Consider the following 15,000-nt stretch of genomic DNA (forward strand, 5'->3'; position numbering starts at 1 on the left):
TGGATAAGCGGAAAATCATATTTTTGACACTATAATCATATTTAGATTCCAATACTTACTAGTTATCGATTTTAATATAGCTGTAATAAGTGAAATTCTTTCCTATTGTTTTAAAATTCGTGAAAAAATATATTTTACTAGGACAAAATGATCCAGAGGTTCATACAAATTTTTGCAGCTGTACATTGTGAACAGCTGAGAAAAAGAAGACAAAGGTGCGCCCCTTATTAAAAATCCGACTATTGTATCCCTTAGTAGATATTTTGGTATTCATCTTTTTCTTGGGATCATCCTCCGCAGATTACCTCCCTTTGTTGATATTTTACATCTCCTTTCTCCTTCATCTAATTGTTCACCTTCATCTTCATCATCATTTTACATGTACATTCATTAATCAAGCTTCTAAAGAAATCATCCTGAATCAATCACTATAAGGTCAGTTTTTAGAATATCTAACTACTCATCCTTTCCGTTTCTTGGCTACTCTTATTCACTGCTGATAATAATAATCATTAAATATTTTTTTGGACCCAGAATTTACAATCACTCTCTAAAAAGGTAGATCTTGCCATATAATAATTCCCCTGCTGTTATTTTGGTGTAAATTTTCTCTATTTTGTGTTGGCCCCCACTAGCGTTGCCTGAAGATTCCATATGATTGTCCTTTCAGTATAGTTGTCCTTGATATATATATATATATATATATATATATATATATATATATATATATATATATATATATATATATATATATATATCACAGGTCGCCAAAAACACGCTGCTATATATTTATTTCTATTGTAAAAAGTTATAAAGATATCTTTTTTCAAATTTTTATTACTATTAGAATTATTCTTTATTAATAGAATTACAAAATATCTAAATAATTAGATTATAGGTTTTTTTTAATAATATAAAATCTTGGCACATCGCTTAAAATTTTCGATATGGAAAAGATGACGCAATTTATTTTGGCATTTACACGTTATAATTATTTTAAAGAAGACACTAGTTATAATGTCTGGGAAACTCTATGCTGATAATTATTACATAAAACTATTGGAAGAAAATATTTCGTCAGAATGTGAACACCGTTGTCCAAGAAGGAATTTCCTTTTTCAACAAGATGGTGCTAGTCTACATCCCATACGATCAAAAGAACACAAGCTTTTCCTCGAAGAAAGAATATTAATATTTCATATTTCAAATACCCGGCCTGAATCCATGAATTATGCAATTTGGAATTCTTTGCCCGAGAAGGTTTTTAGTAGACAAAGATCTGCATTCACATAAGTAACATTGAGAGAAAGAATTATTTTATGCTGGGAGGAGATAACCATTGAGGAAATTCGGAAGTGCATTTCAAGTTGGAAAAAGAGACTATCTTGGGTCTTTAAAGAGGACGCCGTTGCTATTGATCACTTAAAGTGTTAACTTTGGAATCGTTGGAGCAAATTAGGCATGTCATTGTGCTATATAGATGGTTTCTAAGGTGATGAGGAGAATTATGATGAAATTAATGTTTATGGTGACATAATTAATGTTTGGTAAAAATGGCAACATATGTTAAGATCGTCGCCATTTTTACTCTTTGCAATGTTGCGTCACTTCCCCCTGATATTGGTTTTCTGAACACGGCTTTGAAAAATCACTAAGGTTTTGTTTCCCCAATTCATATTCATAAAGTCGACGCATAATGATTTGTTTTATGTGTATTTTCAATTTAAAAGAAATCCAATGAAGAGTATCAGGGATACAAGCCGACAAAAAGCGACGCGGTTTTCTTTTGGTTGTTTTACTTGGGGTTTTTTTTGGGGATTTTTGTGGCCACTTGATTTAAAATAATATTATATATATATATATATATAATTATTAGCGAGTGAATAAAATATTTTTGTTTATAACATAAATTATCAATTTCAACCATTCGATATGTTGGCCTCTACTTACAGTACCAGTCGAAAACACGTATATTATTCACTACACATACATTAATTAATCATAACACAATTAAATTCCAGTAATTCTTACTCTTGTCCACACAGGATATTACGCTAAGTATGATAATAAATTCTGGTCAAGTCTCGAGCTATAATGAGAGAAAAAGGACGAGTGCCTCATGCATCCCTATTTAACTAAAAGTCATCGGAGTTTGGGTCTTTGGCAGGGACCATGAATTTTAGATTCTAGATTTTGACTGGTCATTTAACAGGAACCAAACACATCTCTGATTTTAAAACTCTATGTTTTGACTGGTCCATCCAGATGTGATATTCATGAAGTCACAAATGAAGTAATCTTTGCAGAATAGCCTTCAACAGTCATGACGTCACTTCCCTCGTAATGACGCATAGTAACTTAGTAACTGGCTCTAAACTATCGGAACAATGGCGGACGTCCTTATGAAATATTTCTCCGACGAGCATAAAAGTGTATCCAGAGGAGAAAAGCATTATGAATATGATCATGTTTTGACTTTTATACATTCTGATCACATGACATATGAAAAGTTCTTGCCAGCATGAAGGATAAAAAGCACCGATTTTCTTTGTTTAGAACCACGCTGCTCGCCGTTGCTGGGCGACGTGACATCAGACTATTGAATCCAATTGGATAGGAGGGTATCATAAACGTAATTAAAGCTTGAATGCGAGTCGGCGTTCGTCGGCGCTCGGCCCTTCGATCTCAGTAACAGCAGACCGCCGCAGGGTAATTCTACGAAAACCTGGAAATTATCTGTGTCTTTGTTTTTTAAAATTATGTAGACCGGGCCCTGAGAACGATATGTGTGGTTTAGAACCACTACGGATGAAATATGGTGATGATGATGATGATGATGATGATGATGATGATGATGATGATGATGATGATGATGATGATGGTGATGGTGGTGGTGGTGATATTATATTCCTATTGTCAGTTTTGGCAGAATACATTCAGCTTTTATGGTGTTTGTACAGTTTGTATTGGAATTAAAAATCATGGTTCAATACAATAAGAACAGCTTTGTGTCTGATGAGACCAGGAATACAAAAAGGTGTCAAAACCCTTTCCCGGGATTTCCGTCAGAGTACATCAGGCTACGAATTTAATCATTCCGTCTAAGTTGAAAGTCAGTTATCACTACACCACCTACATTGTATGACGAAAAAATGCCGAATGCAAATAACACATGAAAGAGAAGAAAGCGATGAGGTAGACTATTTTGAATACCAAGATGTAGCAGTGACTAATCAAGGACAGGCTGAATGAAAATAACTTCGAGGTCATGATTTGAATAGCAAGGACGACATTTACAAATTGTCCAAAATTTGGAATAGTGGAGAACTGCATAGAATAAAGAACAAAATGTCAGTTATTCAAAGCAATTACGCTCTTAGTATTGTTATAATATGTAACACCTGTCTTAGACATAGACAATGACACGGGGCGACGAGAAGGAACTGGATACATTTCTTCACAAAGTTGTGAGACGTCTTTTAAGAAATAAGATGGCCCAAAGAAGGCGATAAATATGAGGAGATCAGTAATAAAGTAAACATTTCTCTTTCTAGTTAAAGGGTGGAAGATGGAGATGAATCAGACATTTCCCCCAGAATGCCAAACACCAGTTTACCGCATAATATGTAATATCCAATATCATTGCACTAACGTGGGTACACTTTAGCAAGAGACCGAGAGAAAAATAGTGGAGGATAATTGAGAAGGAAAAAGGTAAAATGGGATTTGCATTCTGGAAGGAGGTCATGACTACTGCAACCGAAAGGACAGCCGTAGAAATATTATGTGTTCATAGCCCTATTTCGACAGTTAAGGAAGTCTAGTCACGGGCACCACAATCACTACAAAATCCGTCAAAGTTCCATGGAGATGGAGTTTGATCTAGCCTCTATACTGTTTAATAATAGCATTTACTTACTTAATCCTCAGTGGTGTTTCATCAACAGATAGTTCAACCGTAAGGAGTGCCAGTAACTTCTATCCTCCGTCAGCTTTCGAACTATCCCCCAGGTCCAACCAAAGGATGTAATCCCTCTTCCGATCTTCTCCGTTTTTCCAGTGGCTTTCCCCTGTTGCGATTTCCTTGCGGGGTCCATCTAAACGCTGTTCTCGAGATTTCTTTCTCCTTCATTCAGCAAACATGACCAAGGATAGCATTCACATGGTATCATTTTGGTAAGACGATAGTCTATCTCAAACTCTTTTCCAGCAAATATTTTCGAGACCCAGTTTCCCAATTTAAGGATGGACAGCTGAGGCAGGAAGAACAATAATTCCAACTATACCTGAATCATGCCGCTCGTTTGTGAATTGAGCTATCATGACTGACTTGTAATCACTACACCACACACATATCATTATAAAAACAGACAAAACAATGCTAGCCAAGTCATCATCTTTCAAATTGCAGACAGTTGAATGACTTCCCACTTCCTTTCATTATATTGCTATCACACTCGATCATGGGGATATAAATTATGTATGTTGGAATCTTACATGAATCATGAATATTCATGAATACTATTGATCCGGTCAGAATTATTTTAGTTAATGGACCAAGATCTAATATTAGCTATATATTTGAAGGGTACAATAATCCAAAAGATTCTAACATATTTGTATTTTATTTAAGTAAAAATACCATAAAAGAGTCTTAGCTACAATAATAGTAATCAAATATCACCATTAAACATTAACAAAACATAATGTACAATGTTTTGTTCTCCTCGACCATAAATCAATGTAAAAAAGATTGACCTTTCTTATCTCGTGACGGCCCGTTCTGGTTGCCGACTACTTTGTTAGCTGACAACCTGATCCGATGTGTGATCACGACTCGATCTTTGAATACTTTAGGTCCGGTGTTGTGCTTGAATATTACATAACCGATGTTTGTGATCATCGACTGATGTAACATTTATGGCAAAAGTTACGTTTGATTGCAAAATTATTCCGTCTTTCAGTCTTGTTCAAATTAAGAAATTGTCCGCTGATTCATGTAAGTACCAATTTTCAATATGCTTCTCTAAAAAGATCAGAGGAAAATTTGATGTTGAGAATTCTTTTGCCTCATTTTCTCTTTAGTTTAGAAGTATTCACGAATACGATACGAGTAGGTGTCAGTAACTTACTAAAGTATTCATCCACCTAGCTGGCAATTAAAATCTCGCGGGAAATCGCGGTTCTATCTTACAAATAATTTGGCCACTGTATGACCAGGGGTGTGCGTTTGTGACGTATATATATATATATATATATATATATATATATATATATATATATATATATATATATATATATATTATATAAGTTGTGTGTGTGTGTGTGTGTGTGTGTGTGCGTGTGTGTGGATGTGTTGGGAATAACTGTTAGTACTGCCATACTTTTCCAAAAGCATTTAATTCGATTGTGGACGGAAAACTTTACCCTGAAAATCGATCGATTAGGATGACCATCAACTTGCCAAATTACCCAAATTTAAAACTTCAAAGAAGTCTTAGGTTTGAGAGTTTTTTGCAAGTCGAGTGAGTTTTAACCATCGATATATGAAGTAAGAATCTTCTTGTCAAAATGAAAACAATTTGAATTCTCAGAGATGGTCTATAAAGTCGGGATTGACTGCAAATTTTTAGGTACCGAATAGTCCGGACTGAAATTTTAGCAGTAGCCGAAATATACTCGTTTTTATGAATATGACTGAACTAGAAAAAAGGTGAGGCAAAAAATCTCAAAAGAAAATTTTCCTCTGATCTTTTCAGAGCAAGCATTTTGAAAATAGAATTTTTGCTACCAAAGGAAACTTTTACCATTAATTTGACATCCGTCAACAGCTAACATCAGGTCTGTAATATTCAAACACAACATAGAGTCTATAGTATTCAATCACCGGGTAATACTCACACACTGAGTCTAGTTGCCGGCTACTAACGGTCAATCTTTTCATCTCGACGGATGTCGATTGGTATTTGATCTTCCATCGAGGAGACCAAATTGTTTTCTCAATGTTTAATGGTGATATTTCATTTCTATGAAAGATTATAATAGCCAAGACTTTTTTTTAACGGTGTTTTTAACTAAATTAAGAAGATAATTTTATATAATTGTTCCCTTCAATTATAAAATTATTAGATATTGTTCTTATTTAAAAAGAAAATTCTGACCGATTCCTACGATCCTGTGATGGGAGGCGGCAAGTTGCCGATTCCTACGATCCCCGGTCCACGCCCGAATGGAACACCCGGTGAACAAATCTGGGTTATCACAGCTCTACTGGTTAGTCGACCTTGTTTTAATTCCTATGCAGTCCACGGCTTTTTTGAGACTTTTTTTTTATGAAAAGGGCTCCTTACAATATACCTAATCAGGTAGCTTTATTTAATTTAGACCTGGCGTAAATAATGTATATTGTTATCGACCTGCGTTGTATTCGGTGGGTAGCAAGCAATTGTTTCTGTTTAATTCTAATACAGAAACGATATCATACTCCTAATCCTGTTAGTCTCATGGTCCTTAAGGATTTTAGAAGACTATGAAATGTATAGCCAGCGCTTTTATGCTGATTCAGTTCAGTCCTTTTTATTGATGTGGTATTTTGACATAATTTTAACGAAATACAGCAATTTTTATCTCTATCAAATTCGTCTCTTTCAACGCGTTATTTAGGCTTGTATTACCGTTTCTTTCCCAAACATTGTGATGGAAATGCTGGTCACGCAATAAACCAGCTAAATAACTTCGACTTCGAATGTGCGATTAGGTGTGATAAACCAAGACCAGATATATATTGGTGATCATTTGTTTTTCAACTTATTTGTTTCGTTTTTTGTTTGTGTCTTTTAAATTTTGTTTTATTTAACGTTGATTTGGGGCCAGAAAAATAAATCGTGCATGTAAGTTGGTAAGTTAACTCAAGTACGTTACTTAAAAATCAGATCGACGGCAGTGAAATATTTCTCTTTTTTTAATCTGTCATATTCATCATGTTTGTTTATTACCTTTTACAGTTCACATCTTCGAGCAGCGCAGTATCACTTTGACATAATATTTTTGCTGATTTTGCAAAAACCCTTGGATTTCGGAAAATTCGAATCCCATATCATAGTGCAGTTTGAATTTTAATAATTAACTTAGGGCCTAAATTATTCACATTTGAAGGGAGTGGAGTAAAAATTTTAAAACGGAGAAAATCGCCTATAAAGACAAGACATACACGTTTACTACAAATTGTTTTAAATAATAATAATAATAATAATAATAATAATAATAATAATAATAATAATAATAATAATAATAATAATAATAATAGATCTTTATTGTCCACAAATATGGCAATTTGTCATTTAGTTACACTTGTCATAACGTTATATGATAACTATAACATTGAACAGACACCTCACTCCTACCCATTCTCTCTCTCTCTCTCTCACTCTCTCTCTCTCTCTCTCTCTCTCTCTCTCTCTCTCTCTCTCTCTCTCTCTCTCTCTCTCTTCCTCTCTTTCTTTCACGCATGCGACATACACAACATTAACATTTTCATTTCATTTTCAATTCGTTACATTCTTGGCAATTCAACACCAAATATTATCATCATTATCAATTGGTCACTTCATCTAGCCTAACATTAAACAAATTAATCAGTCAATCAGTCAACGCATCAATCCTTGGTTTTGCTGTACCATATGAAATATTCAACATTTTTATTGCTGATGGAACGAACGTTGATTTATACTTGTTAGTTCCACATTTAATCTGACAAAAACTTCTCCCAGATGGCAAAATATCAAATTCATGGTATAAAATAGTTACATTATCATCACAACAGCACCAGGATATTACATTCACATTCAAAAATTAAAAATAAAGCCCTTCTGTGAAACTAAGACAAAGATTTTGACTTTATTCCTCCCCCCTCCCCTACCCCCTCCCTCCCTCCCTCTCTCTCTCTCTCTCTCACCCCCCCCCCCCCCCCACACACACACGCCTTTTCTTTTTTGTTGTTGTTGTTGTTGTTGTTGTTGTTGTTGTTGTTGTTTTTGTTGTTGTTATTGTTGACATTTTTCACTTCCGACGTGCTACTTCAGGAAGAGGAGGGTCGTGAGCGACGTGATCCTCGCTGGCCGATTGCTATCTCAGTACTCAGAGTTACGATGTCGTTCGTGATTTTATTTTCGTTTTCAGATATTGATCTTGACTTTTAAATATCTAAATTATTATTATATTCAGTTATGATATTTAATTGGAAAAACAATGCATGACTTTATTGTTGACACATTATTTCAGACAGTATAAAGTAAATCGAATATTGGACTATTGGTTATCGCATGCGCAGTTGTTTTACAGACCCAATGGTATTTTCATCCATGTGCACTGACGCTTTCTAACGAGCAAACAATTTCAAAAAGATTGATTTGTAATAATATGTTGGGGTTTGGTAACAATTTTTGGTCTCAGCTTTGAGTTGAAATCATCAAAATAGAGAAATCTTTTATGTCAATTTCGAAGATATTTTGCATCGATAAAGCTCAGAGAAATATGAATTAAATTATCTATAAACTACTTTTAAACTACTTTTGCAAATATTGTAGTTAGATAATTTTTAAAAAGGTGAAATGAAATATCGAAAATCTTGCAGATAACGCTTTTTCACATTATTCGTTCTTATCTCAAAACTAGATCTTGCGACAACCGACGGGATTTGTCAAATTAACACACATAATATTGTAATGATCATTTCTCATTAGCAACATTTTGGTAAGAGAAAACATAGATAAGTCCCTATTGTAATATATAGATAGTGATAAAGAGAATAAATATGAGGTAGCATTTATTTGCACTGCGGTTGACGGTGCATGTTAACACATTGTTTATCTTCACGGCAGTGTGTGGTGTAAGTGCATAGTAGTAGTAGCAATAATAATAATAATAATAATAATAATAATAATAATAATAATAATAATAATAATAATAATAATAATAATAATAAGAAGAAGAAGAAGAAGAAGAAGAAGAAGAAGAAGAAGAAGAAGAAGAAGAAGAAGAAGAAGAAGAAGAAGAAGAAGAAGAAGAAGGAGAAGAACAAGAACAAGAAGAGGAAGAACAAGAAGAAGAAGAACAAGAAGAAGAAAAACAAGAAGAAGAAAAACAAGAAGAAGAGGAAGAAGAAGAAGAAGAAGAAGAAGAAGAAGAAGAAGAAGAAGAAGAAGAAGAACAAGAAGAAGAACAAGAAGAAGAAGAACAAGAAGAAGAAGAACAAGAAGAAGAAGAAGAAGAAGAACAGATGTTATACAGCCTATCATCTACTAAAGGTGACCAAAGAGCTTTACAAGTCGGCATCACGCAACATATGGGACAAGAAATGATACTTGCAAGACGATCTTACAATATATTTTTTTCTCAACAGAGAGATGGTTGTTAATGGCCAGATACTCATTTTACACCTGTGTCCTGTGAGGCCGAGTCATGAAAATAATTCTATTTGTTACACCAGGATCTCCAGAGGCGAATGGCTTGTAACCTTAGCAAAGAAAACTTCAAACCTGCGACTTCAAACTTTTGCTTCAGATATCGATTGGTGACTTCCCCCCCCCCCACCCACTTTCAACCCTACCCCCACCCCCAATATTCAACTTAAATGAGGTCACAATAAAGTCTGGGGTTTGAGATTTTTTTTCAAGTTGGGGTCATCATAATTGATCAATTAATGAAGTAAAACATTTCAAGCTGAAAAGGAAATAAAATGTCTCGTCAGAGTATCCCAGAGAAGCTGCCATAACTTGGATTTCTGAACTTTCAAATGTTAAGACATATAAGAGTTTAAAAAAAGAACAAAATACTAAACACAGAACGTTTCGGACTCAAAACCTTCTTCAACCAAAAAAAACCCAATCAATTAAAACAAAATACAGTAATGTTTTAAATGTATTTTGTTGGTGGTTGAAGGAGGTTTAGAGCCCGAAACGTTCCGTGTTTGGTAATTTGTTCTTTTTTTTTTTTTGGAGATGTTATATTCATTTGTGTTTATTACTGTTTCTAGCAGCTTATTATCACTTTGACCAATGCAAAGGCAGTTTCATTTCTCTAATCTGTTTGTCTTAACCATTTTTATTTTCTGTTTACTTCTCATTGGTGACCGCGATGACAATGATGTTGTTTGATGTTGGTTGATGGTGATGATGATGATGATGATGATGACGATGATGATAATGATGGTAATATTGATGGTATCGTCGATAGAAAGTTGGATGATAACGCAGTTACCGATCTGACCCTTCAAAGAGCCTTCGCCGGCATGACGAGCCTGAAAACGTTGTAAGTATACATTGATCAGCACACCTCCTCCTTCTCCTTCTTCTTCTTTTTCTTCTTCTTCTTCTTCTTCTTCTTCTTCTTCTTCTTCTTCTTCTTCTTCTTCTTCTTCTTCTTCTTCTTCTTCTTCTTCTTCTTCTTCTTCTTCTTCTTCTTCTTTCTTCTTCTTCTTCTTCTTCTTCTTCTTCTTCTTCTTCTTCTTCTTCTTCTTCTTCTTCTTCTTCTTCTTCTTCTTCTTCTTCTTCTTCTTCTTCTTCTTCTTCTTCTTCTTCTTCCTAAATAAAATAAATAAAATTAATTTACATTTATTCATCCCATAAGGGAAATTTGTCTCTGGGTCTATTCCAAGGGAAGACTGGAATAACCCAGGCGTTCGCCGCAGTGCAGCGCCGCAAATTGAGCTAGGCGAAGAGACTTGCTCAAGGCCACACAGAGCAGCGGCAGATGATCGAACTCAGTACCTTTCGGGTACGAAGCAAAGACCATACTGCTGAGCCACGCTGACCCCTTCTCCTCCTCCTCCTCCTCCTCCTCCTCCTCCTCCTCCTCCTCCTCTCACAATAATCAATTTTGACATTTTTCATGATTTCGTGCCTTGTTAATATTCTCAACTCGCGTGATAATGCCAAGGCAGTATTAATAATCAACGACATTTATATAGCGCTTTACCCAAAAAAGGTGAACAAAAGTAGAACTTCTTTAATCGTCGTTTCTTTTGCCCAACGCTTCTCATGGAGCATAGGACGCACACCATAACACGCCATCCTTGGCCCATTCTTATGTAGTATGACTAGATTAAGTTCTCATCTGTCTATTAAAAAACTTACTAGTCTTAAGCCTGAGCGAAACAAGTGACTTAATATTATCAGTTCTTATAAGTCTTTTCTCGTCTCTGACCTGTAGGCTTTTGCCTACATTTGGGCGTGGTAAGGACGTGACTAAATCAATCATTCTGTGCCGGTGAGATGGCATTCTTCATACTTTTCCAACGCAAAAGATTTAATTACCACCACATCCGGTATGGATTTTGTTTCATTTTGTGCTATATTTGGACTTTAACCTTATTTAATTTGTCATAGCCACGTGGTAACTCAAGTCATGTGATACATATTGACTTATCAACACAGGCACATATTGAATAAACAAATAAACAAAAACAAAACAAAACAAACAAAACAGAACGTGTTTTTCAGATGAATTACACAATTATCACGTCTTTTCAATCAGTTTCGATGCCAGCAGAATAACTTTTGTCTCCTTTATACTTTCTAATCGTTTAAAAAAAATATTTTTGTTTTTCAAAGCCAACTGTTCGAGTCTAGGGTGAAAGTATCTATCGCAACCCGCGAACCCCAACAGATTCGGATTTTCTTTTATATTTAATTTTTACTCATAAAATATGTACTTTATACTATTAATTTGTACTTTTCATACAGTTAGTTAAAGCCACTGTCAATACCAACTGGACACTTTTTGCCCTTGTTATTCGTAACCGACGTTTTTTCCTTCCGAATCGAATCTCTCTCAATCTCACAACAATGGTTGCTACTATTATATTGTTGACGCTAAGGCATCATAGTTACTAGTCTGAGATTAAACAATGAAGTCCAATCTTCACAAGTCACTAAAACTCAGGCCCTAAGCGGGCGTGGATTTGGTCTGGGACTTGCTTGCTAAGCCCACAAAAGAAGCGAACTTTTAAAGTCTTTTGCGAAAGTCACAGACGAAGTCCTTAGTCCTTTTCAATAATAATGGGTCCTGGACAATCCTCTCCAGTTCTTTTCAGGTGATTCCCACCTTCTTTGCGTGGAGTCACGTCTTCGGGTGTTTCTTAACCTCCGTCTGTAAATGCTCTCATCCAATTATGTGAGTTTTATGTTGTGCACTAACAAAATATTTGTGTTCCATTTTGACCACAAAAACGTTTATTCCATTCTAGATTAAGCATTCTTTCTTTTTTCTTTTTTTTTAAAAAGGTTATTTCAAGTCTACGGTTTAAGAATTTTGACAAGTCGGAATTATTTTATTGATCAAGAAAGTTAAAGGCCAATACACGGAAAGACATTATGTCAATATGCGACAGTTTTTTGTTTCATGGTCAAGGATTTCATTTATGGAAAACGGATGCCATCCATCTTCGCAGCTTTGGCAGTTCCTCTTATTTTTGTGGTGAAGATTCTCCAATTGTTTCTGTCTCGTCCCTTTTCTTTGTTGTTTGATATTCTGCCAGTGATGTTAAATCTCATTTCGTCATTGTTTTTAATCACTCGAAAATTATAGGTAATTTCGTTGTTGTCCGTCTCCTATTTTGTTATTTTTGATAGAGAAAGGATCCGTGATTTATTAGCGGGAGTTTCATGTTTACTACGTAAACTATTTCTGAAAAGTTTCCACCTTAGCTCAAGAATTTTAATTAATATGGGATTTTTGTTGCACTTTTTAATATAGACTTTTGATAGATATAAAAAAGTATACAATAGATTTAGCTACTTGATACATGTAGTCATTGCTCAGTAAAGGTTTTATAGGAAACGCTATTCCATCTAACCCTCTGAGGTGAAAAGCTCTATTGAAAGATGATTATCGACTCATTATTACATATTACATTAATTTAATATCAAAATACGATGATGAACTACAATACTTGAAATTCAAAGTATAGCATATTCATCATCCAAGTTGACCGAGGACATTTTCTCTTCCAAATTAATGATGTGGGTTGAAGTGTATATGATTATGATGCTGCTTTTTCAATGATAACGCCGGTCTCGATAAAAATGTGTGCGTGTGTGTGTGTGTATGTGTGTGTTTGTGTGCGTGTATATATATATATATATATATATATATATATATATATATATATATATATATTATATCGCTTGGTCACAAAATGACATTTTTTTGTTGCTTGGTGGTAACAAGAGTTCGGTATAACTTTTAAACAATATATTATTATCTGCGTTTACAAAGTTTCATGATAATTGACTTGAAAATACAGTTAGATCTACAATGACTTTTTTAAAAACACCGTAAATATGAAATATCATTAGTGTGCCATGTTTTGTAAAATTCATTTCAAAAACGTAACACTTTTGCCAGACGGGCAAACTACATCAAGATGGAGAAACATTGCCTACCAGTAAACGCAAACAACGGACAACATTGGTTTTCTATCAAAAGAACGATGGCAACCCCAAATCACCGGACTTGAATCAAGTTGATTTATGTATTTGAAATTCGTTGAAAGAAAAAGTATAAAGGCAAGGGAAAGGCATTTTACCAATGAGACCTTAAAGGAACGAATTGTTGAGAGCAGATAAATGATAATGAGATTAGAAAACTGATTTCAGTTTGAAAGAAAAGATTAAGGAACGTTTTCAACAAAAAGGCGGTTCCGACTGACTGTTTGGAACACTATCTATCTATTATGTGGTGAAATTTTAAATAATTTTGCGTTTGATATTTGACATTTTCGCATTTTGGAACCTCGGTCAGGTCGTTGTAATTCACTTAATTGTAATGATTCTTTAAAAATACTGCTTGAAATTAGATTTATTGATATATGAATGTATAATTTATGAATATTGATTGAATTGTTTAGAAGGTACAACAGTTCGAAAAAAATTATCATTTTCTGTGACCTTCCATATTATATATATATATTATATATATATATATATATATATATATACACACACAAACACACATGTATATATATATATATATATATATATATATATATATATATATATACATGTGTGTTTGTGTGTGTGTGCGTGTATGTATGAGTAACAGATTTACATGTACATCATCCGTTATAACCCATTATTTATGTATGAATATGTCTCAGAGTGACATGACCGTTTTGTATGTAAATATATCAATACTCCGATTGGCCGATTCTGCTCGATGCAAATCAAGAGATATACAATGTAATCCAGTGGAGTCGGCATGCTCTGTATTGTCATATTTAGATAACAACAAAGAATGAAGTGAGTAAAACAGAGAAGACAAGAGAGAATTTAAAAAAAATTCGCGGCGACGGGGGCTCGAACCCACAACCGTACTGGTACGACAACTCCTGACCGGGGAAAGGGTGGCGTTACTGTCAGAGCTATCCGCCACTCCACTGTCATATTTAAAAATGTGACGCTGTTTTCAAGTTAGGTTAATTTGTTGTCCGCCTGCGTTAGGACTCTTTTTTGTTATGCCAAATACATGGGTATATTGCGCCAATAAATGGACTTTTGATGGACAGCAGCAGATTCTAATGGTCTCGCTCTACAATATTATTATGATCTCTCCAGGCGGCAGCAGCTTCTAATGGTGTCACACTACTATGTTATGATGACCTACCCAGGCCCCAAATTCATCGCCGCATTCTTGTACGGTTGCGATCCCTCCCGGAAGCTTCGTCACAGCGCAAAACTCGACTAGACGCTCTCCGGCCTCGGTCTCTTGGCCACAACATGTTGGACAGGTGGAAAGTCTCCACTGATGGAGCGACGCTGCCTTGAGGCAGGTTCTCGAGCTGAAGTCGATTTGCCGCCACCCAGTGTCTCCTCTTGCTGGTACAGAAGTCTGGCAACTTTTCTCCCTGTTTCGAGGAGTCTATGTCCCCGCCACCTCGAGGGATTGAATTCGTCCGAACAGACTTCTATCTCGTATGCGTATCCCGGTCCGTCTATTTTGCGC

At 35.0% G+C, this 15,000-nt stretch overlaps 1 protein-coding gene across 1 annotated transcript in view; it reads left to right on the top strand.

Annotated features, from left to right (window-relative positions):
- LOC144975044 (uncharacterized) overlaps positions 1–15,000 on the top strand; it is a 241,463-nt gene that overhangs the window by 183,127 nt on the left and 43,336 nt on the right. The window contains exon 12 of the mRNA XM_078918719.1: positions 10,234–10,308. Coding sequence (XP_078774845.1) covers positions 10,234–10,308 — 75 coding nt within the window. The remainder of the gene's footprint in view (positions 1–10,233; positions 10,309–15,000) is intronic.

Source organism: Berghia stephanieae, chromosome 6 (assembly GCF_034508935.2).
Source record: "Berghia stephanieae isolate SIO BIC M18660-M18661 chromosome 6, UCSD_Bste_1.3, whole genome shotgun sequence".
NCBI classification, from domain to species: domain Eukaryota; kingdom Metazoa; phylum Mollusca; class Gastropoda; order Nudibranchia; family Aeolidiidae; genus Berghia; species Berghia stephanieae.